Source organism: Chionomys nivalis, chromosome 24, assembly GCF_950005125.1.
Source record: "Chionomys nivalis chromosome 24, mChiNiv1.1, whole genome shotgun sequence".
Taxonomy (NCBI): domain Eukaryota; kingdom Metazoa; phylum Chordata; class Mammalia; order Rodentia; family Cricetidae; genus Chionomys; species Chionomys nivalis.
The window spans coordinates 4,256,069-4,275,827 of NC_080109.1; the positions used below are offsets into that span (position 1 = coordinate 4,256,069).

The window sequence follows — 19,759 nt, forward strand, 5'->3', positions numbered from 1 at the left end:
AAGCTGGTATGAACATTTACACACTAATCTATATTTGAACGTGTGTTTATATTTCTCTTTAATAAACATGTAAAATTGGGAAAGATACATCATGTTGTAGGGAGCACTTAAAATTTTACAAAAATGTCAAGCTAGTGTACTGGTACTATTTGGCCAGCAGCAGCATACTGATGCTTTTATTATTCTGCATTGTAAAAAAGCTTTGATATTTCAAGCCGCTTCCCCATTGTTTACTCTTATAATTAAAGTTACAATGGACTTTTCTATATTACTCTTGTGACCTGAACTCCCTCCACATTTTCTTCTTGGTTCATGTTTGCTTCATGGATCACTTCTGAATTTATCCACAAACAATTCTCTGTGCACATAAAATCCAGACATCCTTTCTTTCTGAAGTTTCTTCTTAGTGGAGCACAATGGCACTGGTGTCACTGTGTTGATGGGTAGATGCGGTGAAAGGAGTCGTAATTCCTTTGTACAAGAAGTCACGCTTCTGTTGATAATGGTGAGGAATGGTTAGTTCTCATTGTTAGAGCTGCAGCTGAGCGTATCTTGTGACTTTCTTCAACTTGGTCAGAATTAATGGCTGTACATATATTGTTGGAGGTTACGGTATAGTAATTGTTTTTATTTATGATGACTGTGGACAAATAAAAGAGACTTACTATCCTGAAAATATTTTCTTTTGAACTTGTGTTTGTCAATGAAGTACTTACAGCAGGCTGCCCTTAGTTATGGTATCAGTGTGCTCATCTTGATTCCTTCCTTCCTTCCAGTCCCCACTATGAATACTCAACTTTATTGCTTCAGTTTGTGCATTCCTTCCCAATCTGAAACTCTAACAATGCCCTCAAACTCCTTGCTCTCTTGACCCACCCGTCTCTTTTCGAACATGTCTCCCTTTTTCTGTTTGTTCCCATCATGTTTTGCTTATTGCGACTTCTATGACTTCATCATAACATCTCTCTTTAATCCTTAAACACCCAAAGTCCCAGAGCCTAAATTCAGCTGTTTTTGTTTCTCTGTATGTCACATTTGGACCTTGAGTTAAAGTTCTATGTTCGCTAGCTTCCTTTAGGGGAGGGCCACAGGGTAAAGTCTCCAGTGTGTTCCTCTTGAAGGAAAGTCTTCCCAATTTTACATGTTTATTCAAATACAGGTCTCCCTACTCTCTTAACAATCAAAAGCCACATAAACAGACAGTTCCCCAGCCGTTAGCATCTCCTGAGTTCCTTCTGTTACCCCTTTTTATTAATGCCCTTGTTATCTCCTTGGACAGAGCCCCAGAGCCACTGTGGTCCTCGGAGCTCCTTAGCTGCCATCTCATGCACAGCTAATTTCCCGTTATCTCCTGCAGCCGTCCTTTCCTGCTTTTTTCCCACCGCTTCCTTCATCTCTGCCTTCACTGGGCAGTTCTGTGGTCCTTTGCCAGTGTCTGTGTCTAAACCTGGTTACCTTCGTACTGATGCTCAAATTCTGCCTCTTCCTGGATGGCTTTTTCCTTAACCCATTGGTCACTGCCTGAAAGTGATGTTTCTTCTATACATTGTCCATAAGCTATTTCTCACCCACTCTGCCTTTGTGATGGCCCTTTAGGGAAGTTAGTGTGAGGGTGCACTATTCGCGTTAGCCTTTCAGGAATATAAAAGAAAATCATTTTCCACAGTCGCTGAATTTTGACTGAATTAAAAATGAATTTATAACAACCTGTATCCAACCCTGTTCCTCAGAGGTAGTGTAACGTGTAGGCTCTGATCTAGCTTAATTTTATTTGTCTTTATAATTTTTATTGCTGGTGTTTTCTTCCATATATTGTTTGGAGTTGATGGGTGAAGGTTAATATGTGTACCAATGATAGTTATAGTCATTGCATGTCCATAACAGAGTAAATTGTTCAAGGAGTTTTTCAAAGGGTTTGAGCCATAGGGAGCATGCGCTGTGTTCCCTGGATGAAGTTCCATGAAATGGGGGAGAAAACGGGTGTTTCATGGTTGTCATTGACTGCGTATAGAACTCAAGAGAATTAAGTGGGGACCAATTTGTGTAGGCCAGTGGGGGAGCACTTACCCAGCCTTTGTGAGGCTCTAAGCTAGAATTAGAGAGTCTATAGGAGAAGTGTTTCTGCGTTTAATCTGAGGAAAGTGGTCAGGGTGAACTGTGTGAGTTTGTGCTCACAGACTAACTGGATTCCTGCATCACCTTTGTCTCTGAAGAGCACTGGGACATCTGTCATCTGTCAAGGTCAAGAGACCACAGCAAATGCTCTCTAACACCTACTGGGGTTCAAACTTCTCTTCTCCAGCACGTGCGTATTCAGTGACTTTAGGTAAAAGATACTGGAAAAAAAAAAAGTGAAAATTGAGGGTTACTGTGAACACACACACAGATTTTTTCTTTTTTTTAGTTCCCTGTTTTGAATCAATGAGGAAGCAGAAAATATTTAAACAATAAGGCTGTGGTTTTGAGCGTAGTGGGAAAAAGTTCAGCCCTTCCCCACACATTCCTTACTAGTATCGAAATATATACCTTAAGTACATGTTAAGAAGGCAAACACACTTTTGGTCATGATTCCTTCAGAACTAAGCATTGCATAAATATTCAAAATGAACTGGATTTGTGCTAGCATTTTCTGTCTGCTACTAGCTTGGTCCTGGCATGAACCTGAGGGAAATGTATTACACTGTCCCAGTATTGGCAACCAAAGTTCATTTTCTGCCTTAAGGATCAGAAAGAACTGTGCTGCTGACCTGACTGTTCAAGAAGCTCCAGTTGTTCACAGGACCTGCTGGACAGTGGTTGAGCCACCAGGCAGTCTCTGGAAGTGCATCCTCTTGAGGCCTTTGAGACCTCACTGGCACCTCTCCCACTCTGTGATTGACATATTTGTCCTTGCTTTTTCCAGACACTTTTTGGTGTACTCTCTGTGGCCAAGCCCATCTCTTGATTAATCAGGTCTTGATCATGTTTGAAAAGTTTTTACTTCCAATAGTGCATTAAAGTGTGAATTAGCCATGGCTATGTCACTTGGATTCATTTTGCCAAGGAACTCACAAAAAGTTCCCAGGACTGCATGATGGAGGAACCTCCTTCAGCCAATGACCTTTGAGAGGCTGGACCAGCTTGGGTGTGGCTTTGGGTACCAAAAGGTACATGCATACCTCTTTCTCTTCCTCTTCTTTCTCTTCCTCTTTCTCCCCCACTCTTCCCACTCTCAAACCTGGATATTAGTGCCCGTTTCTGTTCCTTGTTGTGCTCTGTGAGTTCCCCTTTAAATCACCCCTTATCACACCCTATTTGGAGCTAGTGTGGGATTACTTCATCTTGAGCATTCCCCTTCAGCTGCGTTAAAAGAACCATGAGTTTACCTGCTGTCTCTTCATTTAGAATCTTCTTTCTAAATAAATCAATACCCAGTTAATTTTGTCTTCCTCAACTTCTGTATCAATTCTGTTCTCCTACATGACAGACATATAATCATCAATTAAATATATCAATATCACATGAGATATAAATATCAAAATACAATACTTCAATAAATAACCTTGATTTAATACACCAGTCAGTTTAATGATCAAGGATTGCCTTTCATGTTGACAGTTCCATCAAATTTTATTGTGTAAATCATAAACAAAGGTGGTCTCAGAATATGTGTTCATGAATAAATCTGATTTGTACCTAACTTGCAAAGTTCAATCACACATTGCGGAGAACAGAGACTTTTTATTGTTTGAGAATTTCATACATGCGTAAGATTTTGATTAAATCCACTCTTTTTAACCTCGTTCTCAAATTCCTCCCCTATCCCCACCACCACTCTTACTCCCGTCTTTAAGTTGTCTTAATGAGTCCACTTTGTGTGCATGGGTGTATGACCAGCTATTGGTGCACGAGTAGCCGCTCAGGGGAAACATCCGTGAACAGAACTGCCTCTCCCTCCCACAGCTGTCATCAACTGCCAGTGTTCTCCATTAGGAGAGGAACTTGATAAACCGGGAAGAAGCTTTGCTGATGCATCCTATCCGGCAGAACCAGCCTGAGTACTGCAAACCTCCACACTGCAAATACACAAACCTTTCGGGAAGAAAATACTTAGAGGGAAGCTTCACATTATCTATGAGCCCTAATAAGGCAGCAACAATCCTAAAAGGCAATTCTTAAGCTTAGTTAAAAGACAATGCTGAATTCTGGTGCAAATCACCCAACAGGGACTATAGGCTTTGATTTCAAGGAAAAGAGGAGAAAACAACTTGATGAGAAAAACACGAAAAGAAATGGGTTTGTGAGTGTGAAGACTACGGGGAGGAGAGGAAGATGTGTGCAGGGTACTTCTGAGATGGGGGATCTGGTCAGTCTAAAATAAAAAAAAAATCAGGGTGATCTTCTGTGTGCTCCACTCCACACAGAAACTTGCCTCTACCCACAGTCTTCTGAGCCAATTCACATTGTAGAGCTGCTCAATGTCTATTTGAACATTAGACAAGAAATCTGGAAATTTATAATGGTAAAATGCGTATTGTTTTGTTTCCTTTGCTGATAAGGTTACAGTGTTTCGTTCCATTGTTTCATGCTTCTCCTGTCTCAGGCTCACAAGAATCAGGATTATTATCTTAAGTTTAAAAATTACAAAGAATTGTCAGAGGAACTGATGTGCCCCAACTCTCATAAAACGTAATACAAGGAGTCCTATGTCACCAGAAACCCAATTTTGAATTATAATCAAATAACCAAGGTAAACAAGGACATTATTTTCTATATTGATTGCACGTCATGGCCTGTAGAGAGAGAAACTTCAGTGGATTTGTTTAGGGTTCAGTCCCAAGACCTGACCAAGGCCTGTGGTTTTTCTCCAGCAAACCTTTGTAGAGTTGGTCCACACCTTCATCCTCAGAGTCTGCATTCAGCCCACCTTGGCCTTCTTATCTGTGCAACTCTCACCCGGCTTCTGTTATGCATCTCCACCAATCTTCCAGAAATGAAGTCAGTCATTCACATTTTGGATTCTCTGTCCAGTTGATGCCCATACTGTGGAACTTTTGCTTGTTTTCCTTAATCACAGAAGCCTGCTGAACGGTGACCTATGTTCATTTAAACTTTTATCTTCTCCCCTTGCTTTCCTTTATAGATGCCCTAATTGAGTCAGCCTGGAATGACTGCAGGCCCTTAAACATGGCATCTTACTATTCAAGCATGCTATTTTTAATGAAGGTATTTTCACATGAGTGAAGCTGGGCCCTGATTTGCATTCCCACAGCACCGAGCATTGTCTCTGGGAACCGATGTCCCAGATGTCCAGATCCACAGAGCATGGGTGCTGGGAGAGCAAAGAGTGCCTTTGGCTGTCAACTGTGCCACTGAGTCTTAAAGACTTGCTCAGCAAGATGGGCAGATTTGTGGAGCAGAATAAATGAGGTAGAAGGGCATCTAGAGATTTTAAAGACAGTGTGGGTCAAAATTATGTAAAGGAAAAAACAAATTAAGAACTCATTTTTTTTTAAAGGCAAGAGAATCTTGGTTTGTCTTGCAAGCATCATTGACTTAAGAAGGAAGTTGTAGTCATTTCTGGAAACAGAAGCTGGAGAAGAGTCTCATATGAAGACCAAGTTACACAACTATAACATATATGCAGAGAGTCTAGGTCAGTCCCATGCATGCTCCCTGGTTGTTGGTTTAATTTTTTTTGAGTCCCTATGAGTCCAGTATAGTGGGTTCTCTGGGTTTTCTTGTGGTGCCCTTGACACCACTCTTAAAATTCTTCCTTCCCCACTTCTGCAGGATTCCAGAGCACAACCTAATGTTTGGCTCTGGTTCTCTAATTCTGTTTCCATCACTTGCTGTGTAACTGTGAGAGCAGGGTCTCTGACTCTGTTGGGACCCTCTCCTCCTACTGAACTGCCTCATCCAGCCTTAATAGAAGAGAAGGAGCCTAGGCTCACTGCAGTTTGATATACCACAGCTGGCTGATCTCCACAGGAAAGCCAGCCTGTGTCTTGAGAGAAACAGTGGAGTGAAGAGTGGATGGGGTAGGGGTGGAGGAGCGGGTAAGAGGAGGGGAGAAACTGGAAAAAGAGGAGGGAGGGAGACTTTGATTGGAATTCAAAAACAAAAATAAATAAATGAATAGATAAATTGTCATCAACAACAACAAAGGCAGAAAGCTGAAGCCCAGGAAATAGACATGATAAGTGAAAGTAAACTCAGTCACAGCCCTGTCCTTCCAGGAAATGTGGAGATAGAGACAGCGGTTGCTCTGAGAGGAATGATCCCGCTGAAAAGTCTATGGGGTAGCACCTTAAAGAAATAGCAATACTGGGGAAACTTGGACATGCTCCAATTTTTCTAGTTGTCTTGTTTTGACCCCAGGAGAAATTCCCTAAGTGTTTCCCACTGCGGATTAGTTTGCGCTGTTTGAGATAACGCTGTGGCATTTCCCTAGTTATGAAGGTTGAAGAACTTTGACTCTTCCCGTCTACCTCAGTATTCACTGTTGTCCTTCTTTTTACTTATAAAGGATTGCAGTCTGTAACGAGGGGGTGCAAATTGTACCCTGATGTTGAAATTTGATTTTTTTCTAGCCCCTTTCCCTTTGGCTTGTCTTAAAACCCTCAACTTTGGTAGTCCGTGTTAAAACGGGCATACCGCTAAAGTCACAGGCATGTCTAGGCCTTATATGATCAACATTGGACACGGCTGACGCTTTCTCTTCAGGTAGAGGGCCTTGTTCCTAAACCGCACCTTCCTCAGAGCTTCTGCTAAGTCTGAAAACTGCTCTTCAATTGCTGCTGTGAGAGAAACACCTGTCGTTAGCTGACCAAGAAGCTCTCTTCTCAGGTCTTCATAAAACCGTTGACAGCAGCAAAATTTTCATGGTTAACTAAATGTTAGAGTTTATGATGAAGATTGTCTTTATCTGAACAACAAAAAACCCTGGGTTTTAACATAAGCCCATGGAGGGCTTACTATATCACCAAGAAAAAGTTAATCTCTCAGGGAAAATAAGAGACATTTACTATTTGGGAGGGGGTTGTTTAATAATCAGCTTTTAGGATAGCAAGAAACTCTTTCAAGTTTCTGAGAACATACGATCTCACTGGTTACCAAGCCCTTGTTATTAAACATTATTTTAATTTGTTTTTCCCTTAGCATATCTGCCCTCTTCCCAGCAAGCTCTATACTGACCCCATCAAGTGACCACACTCTTTCTGAAGTGAGTGTTGACATCACACATAAAAATAATCTCTAGTTTAGTAGAAGAATGTCTCCTGTGTTCCTGGCAAACCCAAGACACACAGAGATTTCAAGTGTGCTGATCCTTGTATGTGTTTCTTAGTGCGATTTCATCAGTCACAGATGAAGACTCCTAATTACTTTGTTTATACATGTGTGATTTAATGAGGCTAAACACTCAGCCAACCTTCAATAAGTGCAACCTACTTCCCATTGCTTTTTCCAAATTAATAAAAAGCCATGCCAAGAACATTTTCTGGAAATTGGAGCATTGTGCAATTTAAAAGAAGGGAGAATTACAAGGTTAGCTGACAGGTTATATATACTTTGTAGGCAGTCTGAGCAGCCAGGGAAGCATTAGACTTTGGGACCAAGGTTCAAATGCATTGTGGAAGAAAGATGAAGTATGATGGAAAGATTTGTCATGAAGTATTCTGCCAAATGCCCAAGGCCAACACTCAAATTCTGGTATGTTTTAGAATAACTTACTGTAAGAAGCAGCACTATATTTTTGGCAGATTCAACCCATGATCTATTTATTATTATCTTTTTCTCACTTTTGAGTCCCTTATTCTGGTTATTATGTTCACGCTTTGAGAGAACTGAAGATGAGGCATTGCTATTACAGATATTTCATTTGAATAATAATATGGAAGCATCATCATTATTATTCTAGAAATAAATGTGTATTTTAAATTATCTTCTAATCAACTTACTTTCAAGTTCTACAGATGTGGATCCATGCTCCAGGATGCTGCTCAGGAGGAGAGCGCTTCTCCAGAACATGTGATCTGCTAGGTTCTCCCCTAGAACTGCAGACATCTAGGTGCTGGGATGTAGCACAATCGCAGCATGCTTGCTTGTGCTGGAATGTAGCACAAGCGCAGCGTGCTTGCCCAGCAAGTGTGACACCTTAGATTACCTTTTGAAACATTCATAACCACATTGGATCCACCGCCTTTAAAGAAAGGAGAGGGCTGTTGTAAGACACCGGTTGTATGTGTCCCATCTGCCCAGACTCCCAAAATAACCACACAGAAACTATATTATTTAAATCCCTGCTTGGCCAATACCTTGAGCATATTGCTAGCTAACTCTTACATCTAGAATTAACCCATTTCCATTATTTTATATATTTATCACGAGGCTCGTGGCTTACTGGCAAGGTTCCAGCTGGCAGCTCGCATCTTTCCCCTCTGGTGGCTACATGGCATCTCTCCTGACTCCGCCTTCTTTCTCCCAGCATTCAGTTTAGTTTCCCTGCCTACCTGTACTCTATCACAGAACAAGGCAGATTCTTTATTCATTAACCATTAAAAGCAACACATATACAGAAGGACTTCCCACACTGAGAGGGCAAGGAAGAGCAACACTACTATCCTTACATTTGGATTCAAATGGTGCCATTGATTTAGAGGTGTTTAGAGCCAGGAGTCAGCAAGTCACAACCTGTGGTCCAGATTCCTTGATTCCCAGTCTGATTTGCAAAAGCTTTATTGGAATACATTCGTGATCATTTGTGTAAAAGGAGCTCTGCTGAAGGCTACACTTTGCAATGGAGTCTCGGATGCAGCCATGCCTAAAGCTTTGTTGTGATAATTGTCACGTGCAAACTTTTTTTCCCAGAGTTTTTCTGTATTTAAATGTGTAAGAAACACATTGCTTGGGGTCAGATTCCGAAAGTTTTGACCCAATACCAGCTAACTAAAGTTGAGTTGATCCTACATTCCATTCTCCCCTCATCCAGATAGTTTCTCCACATGTGTGAAATAAACATCCATTGAAATATGTAAGGGAAACTTTGGCTTTGTACTATTCTGGTGCTTAGACAGGATGCAATGAAATGAAATACTTCTAGCATTAATGAAGTGAAGACTGTAATGTTTTATCCTTGTGAAATCAAACAAATGGATTGCAAAGGTGGAAATCGGTAGTTTGTGCCAGGGACATTTAGGGAAAACAAGATTTTATTTTAAAGATTTTTAATTTACTCTAGGCAAGTATTTTTCTGAAGTATACTGAAATGTGCACATGTTAAAGTTGTTTCCTAATGTGTTTCTCTTCAGTGACTACTGCATTGGCCATTTCCCCTTGTATGCTTGCACACTCTTCCTTTATGTGCCGAGCTTTCTGTTGCACGTGAAGTCATCTCTCTCTTTGTTCTGTTCTGATTTCCTGCTGCCCATAGATGCCTGGTCACCAGTGTCCTTGAGTCGGTAGGAGGACCAGATCCTCATCAGTTCACATCAACACCAGCTGGTCAGCAGAAAACCTCAGAAGAGCCTGGAGAGCACCATGTTCTGCAGGAAGTTTAAGGATCTCAAGATCACAGGGGAATGTCCTTTCTCCTTACTGGCCCCTGGTCAGGTTCCTACAGAGCCTATGGAAGAAGTAGCAGGAGGCTCTGAGGGCTGCCGGGCTACTCTGCCTATCTGCCAGGACATTCCTGAGAAGAATCCACAAGGGAATCTTCCCCAAAGAAAGACAAGCCGCAACAGAGTCTACCTCCACACTCTGGCAGAAAGTATCCGAAAACTCATCTTCCCAGAGGTGAGTGTTCTCCCTTTAACAAGGACAATGGTGTTTCAGAATTCAAAAAGAAAAGGTTTCCAAGAGAAGATATTTAGAAATGTGTTTCCTGCTTTTAATGGCATGACAAACAGAATTTCCTTGAAACATATGAAAACTATCTTTTTAAATAATCATTCTAAATTGTGGGTCATCTTCTTAAGTCTCATATCTTGAATTCCTTTAATTTTTCATGTATTTTGCATACCAACCAGTTTTTCTTCCCTCCTCTCTTCCCATTCCCTCCCCACCTTCCATCTATCCACTCCATCCATTCCTATTCAGTCAACAAGAATTTCCTTCAAAAAATCATGGAACTCTGACAAACTTGTGTCTTTGCTTCATCTCCCCAATCTCAGCTTCCGTTATCTGTAACATGGAGCTGGGTCATGCCTATCTCTTAGTGTTACTGCTCACTGAATAAAATCACCCTCCACTCTTGCTCCTGGAAATGCTAGACAGGTGGGATGGTGTGATCTCAATTAAACCTCTTTTAATAGGAGAGCAATGCTGTTTTAACAACACAGGCCAGGGAGGGGTGGGGCGGGGTGGTGGTGGTGGTGCCTGTGGAATGGGAGACCAGAAGTAAAGCTCCAAGAAAAGATAAGAGTTAGCAGAAAGTTGAAGACATTTACTTCAAAGATGCTATTTATTGCATGTTACACCTTTGTGACTTTTGAACTGCAAATATTTAATCATTTTTCCCAATGCCAGACATTAGATACCCAGCTATGTTGAGACAGGGAGATATAGCCCTTCCCATGGAAGTGACTTATATTGTAATCTTGGAGGTTTTCCTCAAAGACGGAGTGAAGTAGAGGGTGGCAAAAGGGGCAGTGCTCAATATTTCCTTTAATGATTTGTTGCTATTTCATTTTGCTCATGAATAATTTTCTTGTCTTTGATTGTCAACATTCTCTCACACGTTATTAAACTTCCTCAAGATTATTGTTCTGAGTTACCTGCCATGTCTCTAGGGCTGATGGCTGGGGATTAATTTCTGTCCACTGTCACCTTCTCCTGATTCTTTGTATTGCTTTGCTTTGTTGTCTATGTACTCAAGAAGCATTGCCTGCCACTGATAACCAACTTTAATGGTGGAAATATATCAAACAATTGGCCAGCCAGAAGTTCTGGAAGTCTCAGATCTTTTCTATGCCATGTACTTCTATTTTCTCTCCTCATCTTCTGGAGGAGTAGCCACGTGTATGCCTTGCCACAGTCCAGAAGAAACAGGCAGACTACTGCAAACCATAGGGATTCTGGAAGGGAGGAAAACCCTTGGGCATTATTTATTGGCATTCTTCCAACAGTTACGATCATTTGCTTTAGAGCAGAATATGCCGTATTGTTAAATATGTTTGAAATGAGTATTGATCAGTCTGTTCTGCTTTATCAACCATCCAAATATCTGCTCGGTCTTTTTAAAAACATCTGCTTTTCATGAGTTAAGTTTTGAGTTGGCACATTCAATCTTGTGTTTTCACTTCAGTAACTTTAATAAACTTATGAAAGACTACTGGGAAGTATGCCAACCTGTTCCCTTCTGAGCCTAGTGCTCACCTGTTATCTCTCAGGCTCTTTGCTGTCACAGGGTCATCAAGACATACTCAGAGTCTACCTTTTGGTACATTTACCTGTTTTCTTCATCCTGTCACAGATGGGCCCCTTTTCTCCATTCCCGAACCATCAAAAACTTTGCCCTATACTATAAATTTAAAAGCTCTTGGAATTTATTTTGAGGGGTTATGTTTTCTTTGAATAAATTTTATATGTATTTTCTAAGCTTGATCTGCATGTTTAAAACTCAAAGTCCTTCATGAAAAAACAATTGCTACTTTTATTTTTTTTAACATTGCCTTCTGTGGCTAGTGGAAACTTGATGAGAGATATAAATAGATTAAGGCAAAGGAATTTCCCAACTTGGACCCTGTCCAGAAAGTTCTTGACTTTCCTCTGCGTAAACTGAAAATAAAACTCAATGATCATATCTCCATGCCTAGACATTTGCGATTTTCATTCAAGATGCAAAACTGAACATTTCTTGTCAATGTCCCCCTTGTTTATTAAGTAGAAGCAAAGATACATTAAAAGAAATTCCAAAAGTGTTTATGGGGGGAGCATTGCCTATGTACATTTCACAAAAAAAGGAAAACTCAAACTCTCAGAAAGCAATGAAAGAGAGTAAGTACCAATGATTGGTAAGGATTGTTAGTTCAGAACCTGGAAATCGGTATAATTCAGGTAGACCCATGACTCTTGAAATAAACAATTCTGTTGACAGATGAAGTTGAGGACTTAAAAGGGAAGCAGAGATAACTGCAGATGTTTTGAGGAGAGTCTGAAATGTGAGCAGAGAGTGTGGGAAAGGCGCTATAGTCCGTGGTGAGCTGTGGAGGGGATATTGTTTAGCAAAGGAACAGCGTGTTTGGCTTGAGCTGCAGCTGAAATGTTGGCAGTGTGTCCAGGGAGACTTCTTGGCCAGGAGGAAGAGATAGTATGGATTCTTGCATTGCAGAGGACCTGACACTTTCTATTTGGGGTCAGACTAAACTGAACTCTCTGTGAGACTTACGGCCTTGGGACCCTCACACAACCAAACGCAAAATAGTCTGAGCTCACCGATTCTTCCCAGGATTGAAAAACATGTGGGAAAGAGTTCTCAGTTCCCAACACAGCAAATGCACCACCCTCATTGTCCAGTGAAAGTCCCCATTCCCTTATGAGAAACCTTAAGGAAACTGTTGCAAATATTTCTTTGTATTTCCAGTTTGAGCGACTGAACCTTGCACTTCAGAGAACTCTGGCAAAGCATAAAATTGAAGAAGACAGGTGAGTGAGCCCCTCTAGCTGAATGAATCCCCATCATGAAGACACTGTTCAAAATGATGCATCCATCCTTACTGCATATATTGGCTCGTGCTGGATTTCTGTTATATCTCTGAGTTGAACTGAAGTAAATACACCACTCACTTTTAAAGATTCACGAGAGTTGGAAAGTTGGTCTATGTGCTGTTAAAAAAATCTGGTTTGTATTGTTAGGTTTTTACTTGTTTTTTTTTTTTTTTTTAAATAAAGCTGGTCACATGGGCTTCTGGTGGATAAATCTGTACCCCTGTTCTCCATATTTAATTTGTGAATAATATATTTTTATTATTTTGAGTGCAAATTTGCAGAGAGCATAGAAGTTTTGCATGCAACATCACAGTGGGCACAATCTACAAACCCCTTCATGCACCCTTCCTCCCCATAAGCACGTTGTCTGTTCTATGGATTGTCTGAATTGGATTTTCCTGCTGAGTAGCTGCAGCCAGACTTCAGACAGGCGGCTGGGCTGAGCCAAGCAAGAGTCGGAAACTGCCCAGAAGAGTGTGAATCCTTGTCTGACAGAAGCTTTGTTTATAGGACAGACCTGACAAGCATCCCAGAGGCGCCTTTGCCTCTACCCACAATTCCCAGACAGGCTGATAAGATAGCCAACAGTCAATCTTTCTGTGCTACTGGGGTTGTCTGCCCACGTCCCTGGCTGTCAGCTTGTTTGAGATTTATTCTCAGGTCTTTGTGCTCTGAAACATCCCTGCTGCTGGATGGAGATTTGTTTTTTGCGGTGCACCCTGTAGGAGAGCCCTCAAAATTCTTTCATTTGGAAATCCTTTCTTAAGGAAAAGAGAATGCTATTCATGATGGTGACCCAGTTGGTGCAGTAGGGTTTTCCCTTCTGTCTGCTGGTGTGGAATGGCTCTGGCTCCTTCGCCTTCCTTTAATTCTGTGTGCTTCTGTCCCTCGCTTGCCTGGAGTCTCACGTGTTTGTGCTATCCTTGATCTGCCAGCAGATGAAAACACCTAAAACCTGTTTCATGCAGCTTATTTCTGAGACTTACAAACCAACAGAACACAAATAACGCATGAAGCAGTGCACTTGCCTTGAATGAAGGGACGGAGCCCAGTCACTGTGACCCGCCTCTTGATGCGGTCCCTCCCCCCCTTCACTAGAGGTGGATGAATTCACAACTTGTGTGTGTGTGTGTATGTGTGGTGTGATGGATGTGTGTATTGGCTGCTCACAAGTCTTCCTGTTAGCTGTGTTTGCTAAACAAGGGATACTTAGAGGTCATTGTTGCTGTCTGGAATAACAATGCTCCTCTCTGCTCTTATCCCACAGTGTGAGGAAATGGCAGAATTAGACCTAGGAGACTCACTCTTACTTTTTAGGGGGAAAAATCTGCTTAAATAAAAAAAAAAGGAAAAATAAGTATTTGGTGTGATAGTGGATTGGCTAACAAAGGGATTGAGAGTCTCCACATCCAGATTCAGCACAGGGTTGTATTATGATCCTGAGTCCATTTAGATAAAGTATCCCAGCCAGCACTGTCCGTAATTACAGACATCACATTTCTATGGAACAGCGCTGTGCTCTGGGCCATTTTCCTCCTGCAAATATTTACTTCTAAAACTTCTTAAATTGTATCATGTTTTACTAAAAGGCTGTTTAAAATAGAGAAATATACCTGCATTTAAACTTGGCTCAGCCAATGGTAAGCTGAACCTCGCAATAAAATAGATTCTTTGATACTCGTAAAACTCTTGAATAGTTTGGCAAAAGTGGCCATAATCAGTCACCATAATGAGGAGTTTTCAGAAAGCAACCAGGCAATGATATCTCACAAAGTTGTTCAGTCGGTGTACGAAGACAACAACGTTCTCGATGGCTGAGCATCAGTGGTCATGAAGAACATGTTGTTCTTACACACAGAAATGTCAAAAAGTGTAAATGATCAATTAGAAACTACAGAAAAAAATGAAGACGATGCTGCTTTTAGCCTATGACCACAAAAACCAGACATACAGAAAAAGAACCTAAAAGTCCAAAGGAAAATCATACCTTTATAGCAAATTATCTGGTAAATAAGATAAATCCTATTTTTTTCTTCAGTTAAAAAAAATAAAGATGGCCCAGTTGAAATTATTTCAGCTTCCATTGATTCCCCTCTTTGCTATCTTTGTTTTGAGCTTCCTTTATCTGGAATGCACTGAATGATGAAAAAAATAGATTTGGAAGTAGTTTATATACAAGACCGGGCATAAACATGGAGGAATAACATCTGATATAAAGATCCCTAATCTCAGCAGCAAGGACTCCTGTATTTTATTTTATGTTTTAGCTTCAGGAAAAGCCAATATGGAACTACAGTGAAATCCACTGTAGGTAGATTTTTATCTCAGACAATCAGCCCCTTGAGAACATATTAGCATCTTTTTATTTATTTTGGTGGTAGGGGTGGGACCCAGGCCCTCCATAGACAAGGCAGTTCGTCTTCCATTTAACAGTGGCTTGTCATCCTCCTGGTGATGTGCCAGTGTAAATTCTCTTTCTCAACGGCCTCTGTAAAGTGAACCACAGAGACAAAGAAGCCTGGTGAGGAATTAGAAGACTCTCCACACTATGTATAACTTTGGGGTCTTCCCAAAAGTGTCTTGAGTTGTTCACTAACTGCTTGTTTCATATACTGCAAGTCAAGATTTGTTTCTGGAAAATAATTATCTTATGTTATCTATATGTTGTATATAATCTGAATTTCCAGCATTCATTTAATCAGTCTATAATTTAAGATATTTAATTATTTCCAGGAAATCTTCGGAAAAGGAAGACCTTGAAAAAATAATTGCAGAGCAAGCAATTGCAGCAGGTAATAAATAAAATTGTTTAAGTATATGAAATTAGGACACATACCACATTCCTCGATAATTAATATTTCTCTCAACATTTTTGAATTTATTGCTTAGCGACTCCAGCATGAAGTGTTTGAACTCTGTGTACTAATGCAGAGTAACCCTTTCTATACTGTATGTTTTTGCAAGTCCTCACATTTCCTCTTTTTAAACTGTTTATTTACTGAGAAGTAGATAAGGCTGTGTGGGAAGCTGATTCACAGGCCTTCACATTTACAGGCTGTGGTTTAATCCAAACTATGTCTTCCTCGTTTGCATACAAAAAATTCTGTTCCAAAAAGCAGATTAAAGAATATTTTCAAAGGTTGGAAGTACTCATGGGAAAACAGTCTGGCAGAGTTCCCACATTAATAATTAGCTCCAGGCCAAAGACAGACGAGGAGTGGCTGCTGGCGAGCCCTTTCAGAATATGGGTGTGAAAACCAAGAGGCTACAGGCTTGCAAAAGTACTGCGTTTATGAAATATAACGTTAGCAACAGCTACTTTGTACTGAGCCATTCTTGGTAGACACTTTTCTAAAATAATTTCCACGGCACACAATATTCCTCCAAGAGAGTAGCATTGTCTCCTACTTTACAAGAGAAGATTGTATGAAACCTTCTCTGCAATAGATGGAGACCAATTGCCAAAAAAACCAAACCACAACCAATCAAATTATAGAGTCATGGAGTCCAGTTCCAATGGACACATCTACAAAGCATTCACGTATGTAACACAGGCTGGGAGTCGCTAAGACATGTAAGGGAACATTACAAAAGAGGGGGCAGAAAGATGGGAAGAGTCAATGGACCAGAGAGTTTGCTGTAAGATTATGTCTCCTAGCAATAGAAGAATCTAGACTCAGAAAGTCTCAGCAACATGTCTGCCCAAACATGAGCTGCATAAGAACAGTGGGCCTGCCAAAATGAATGGAGACAAGCCCACAAAGCCTGAACCCTCTGCGAAGAACTGCAGGCAACTGAGGAATCCCAGTGTAGGAGAAACAGTCTTCCTGGGAGAAGAGCAGGCCGATTAACTCATCAACCAGTACCAAATGCTCAGCCCTAAAAACACGCATTCAAATAGTATTATACAGACTGGGCAGTTTCTATTTAGACTTATAGCTATATATACAGATGCACATGTGCATGCAGCAACAATTTATGTAAACGAGAGGCCATTAATTTGAAAGCGAGAAAGGCAGGGTATATGGGATGATGTGGAGGAATGGAAAGGAAGGGAGAAATGATGTCATTATTTTCTAATCTCAATAGAAATAACGAAAGCCGTAGTGCCCAGCATATGTAGGCAAGACAGAAGCCTGGGAAGGCGATGCTCAAGGGGAATAGTACAATTCATGCAAATATTCACTTAGGGAACTCAAGTAACAGACCCTCCTGAAATCATCTCCAGATAAAATGGTCTTGTGTTTTAAATTAATTCCAGGTGTGGCTCTTACACTGTTCCAGCTTCCTGGAACTTCCAGAAGAGCCATGTTGTATCGTTAAGAGAAAGACAGACAGGCTTCATCTGAAATGGTCCTTACCCTGGAATTCTGGTAGTTCTAGAGTTAAAGATAAAAATAGTGCATTCTGCTCACCTAGTCATTCTTGGCTCAAAATAAACAGTTTGAAGATTGTTAATCAGAGTTTCCAGGATTCTAGAAGCTTATCTGTGTTGATAGTTGGGCGTGAGCTTTTGAGTTGAGTTGCCACTCCTAAAATAGTAAAGGAAGTTAACCACGAATCAAGGGAGGTTGCGTTTGGTCGCACCACTCATCACTTCTGAGTTTGGGTTGACACACTTGCTTGCCTACCCTTTTGTGTGCTTTCAGGGGTCCCCGTAGAGGCACTCAAAGACTCCCTGGGTGAGGAGCTGTTCAAGATCTGTTACGAGGAAGATGAGCACACGCTGGGCGTGGTTGGCGGCACACTGAAGGACTTCCTGAATAGCTTCAGCACGCTCCTGAAGCAGAGCAGCCACTGCCAAGAAGCAGAGAAGAGGGGGCGACTGGAAGATGCATCCATCTTATGCCTGGACAAGGACCATGACTTCCTAAATGTTTACTACTTCTTCCCCAAGAGAACCACAGCCCTGCTTCTCCCCGGTATCATTAAAGCGGCTGCTCGCATATTGTACGAAAGCCTGGTAGAGGTGTCGCTGATGCCTCCCTGCTTCCGAAGTGACTGCGCCGAATTTGTGAACCAGCCCTATTTGCTCTACTCTGTCCAAGTGAAGAGCACCAAGCCTTCGCTGTCCCCAGGCAAGCCTCAGTCTTCGCTGGTAATCCCTGTTTCGCTCTTCTGCAAGACCTTCCCATTCCACTTCATGCTGGACCGAGACCTGGCCATCCTGCAGCTGGGTAACGGCATCAGAAGGCTGGTGAACAAGAGGGACTTCCAAGGGAAGCCCAACTTTGAAGAGTTCTTTGAAATTCTAACTCCCAAAATCAACCAGACGTTTAGCGGCATCATGACGATGTTGAACATGCAGTTTGTTATCCGAGTAAGGAGATGGGATAACTCTGTGAAGAAATCATCAAGGGTAAGGAAAAGAAAATATTTTAGTCAAAAATGAAGCCAGTTGTGTAATATTTAAGGGAAACAACTCACAGAACAAATGAGCATATGCTATTTTGGTAACACATCTGTCTAAAATTCTAAAACAATTTTAGGAAGTCAATTTTATTCTATGTTCATTTTCTTGTCTACTTCATTCATTACAAACATTTTTTGGCTGTGGTTTGCCTCTTTAAATCCCAATGATGGTGTGGGTGTGTATGTATCATGCGCAGAAGGCCTGCCTGACCTCCAGAAAGGCCTGGTTCATAACACATTTCTAATCCCATCATTCAGGAGGTAGAGGCAGGGGAATCAGGGGCTCCTAGTCATCTTGATTATATATCTAATTTAAGGCCAGCTCAAAATAAATGACATCCTATTTCAAAACAAGATTTGGGGCAAGATGGCTCAGTGGGTAAAGGTGGTTGCCGCCCAGCCTGAGGATTGAGTTCTGGGACTACGGGGTAGAAGGATAAACCTAGACCGCCACATGTGTTGTGGCCTGTGTATGCCCCCCCCCCCACACACAGAGAGAAATAAAGAGAAAGTCATTTAAAGATAAGTCAACAAATATAAAATCATAATGAAGAACTTTACAACAAAGGTAGAAGTGCTCATATGAAAATTTGTTTTTGATTATTATCAAGTAGCTTAGCTGGCTTGAATAATAATGCTGTTCTGTAAGAACAGAGCTGTTAGAAGCAAGTAAGTGAATTTCAATCAATATACAAATATATGGATAAATAAATAGCCTGATGGATCTCTATCAAATGTGTGTGGAAGGGAGGCCATGCTCTCATGGTAAAGAACATTGGCAATCATTTAATCTCAGGAACAGATGCCTGCTAACTGTCTGGAGAAACCATATATATAGATAAGGAGTAACCTTAGAAACATAGCCCCCTCCCCCAGACACACTGACTGTTCCTCAAAATGAAAACAGCTGTATAGCTATATTTTTGCCAAAAAAATACACTTAGTTATCTTATAATGATGTTAATGTTGTTCACTACATCAAAATACAAGCAAAGTGATGTATGCTTACTCACTTATAACAACAGCAACAAATCCCTACACTACTTGCATCCCTGAAGGACAGAATTTGGTCTTCCATCGCTGTTGGTGGACAGTGGTCCATTTCTATGTTTTGGAATTGTAGATTATATTACATTGTTATACTTGGTTTTACTTGTTCAGTCTCTCCTTGATGAAAACTTGGGTTGCTTGGACTCTGATACAGTGCAAACACACATGTGTGTCCTTGTCTGTATGAGTACAAGGGAATTGTGTGGTCCAGGGCACACTCATTTGAAGTCCCCCTGCTTGCGAGACCCTCTGGGTACACTGGGACTATAGGCTGGGTGGTACTTTTCCCTATATTTTGGAGAATAGCCTTTGCTAAGATCTGAAGGCAAAACCGAAACACAGACATGGCTTCTCTTGTGAGACCTAGCTATCTTAGACTGCAATCGCTGCAGAAATAATCACACCCGAAAGATGTTTTCTCTTGCCATCTCCAGACAGAATAGAAAGAAATGTTCAAATACATGTTTGGAGACATTTTAGTCCCAATGCTTGCCAGATGGAGCAAAAAACTCATGGCAAAAGAAGCTTGCTCTAAAATAGGAGATCGAGAAGAAAAAAAAAAAGGAAGAAACCATAGTGAGAAAAAGAATGAGGGGGAAGGGAAGGGAGA

At 41.1% G+C, this 19,759-nt stretch overlaps 1 protein-coding gene across 1 annotated transcript in view; it reads left to right on the forward strand.

Moving 5' to 3' along the window:
- The window catches only part of Gucy1a1 (guanylate cyclase 1 soluble subunit alpha 1), a 49,308-nt gene that overhangs the window by 12,505 nt on the left and 17,044 nt on the right, over nucleotides 1–19,759 (forward strand). The window contains exons 2-5 of the mRNA XM_057757199.1: nucleotides 9,413–9,774; nucleotides 12,563–12,624; nucleotides 15,421–15,479; nucleotides 17,337–18,046. Coding sequence (XP_057613182.1) covers nucleotides 9,520–9,774; nucleotides 12,563–12,624; nucleotides 15,421–15,479; nucleotides 17,337–18,046 — 1,086 coding nt within the window. The 5' untranslated portion in view covers nucleotides 9,413–9,519. The remainder of the gene's footprint in view (nucleotides 1–9,412; nucleotides 9,775–12,562; nucleotides 12,625–15,420; nucleotides 15,480–17,336; nucleotides 18,047–19,759) is intronic.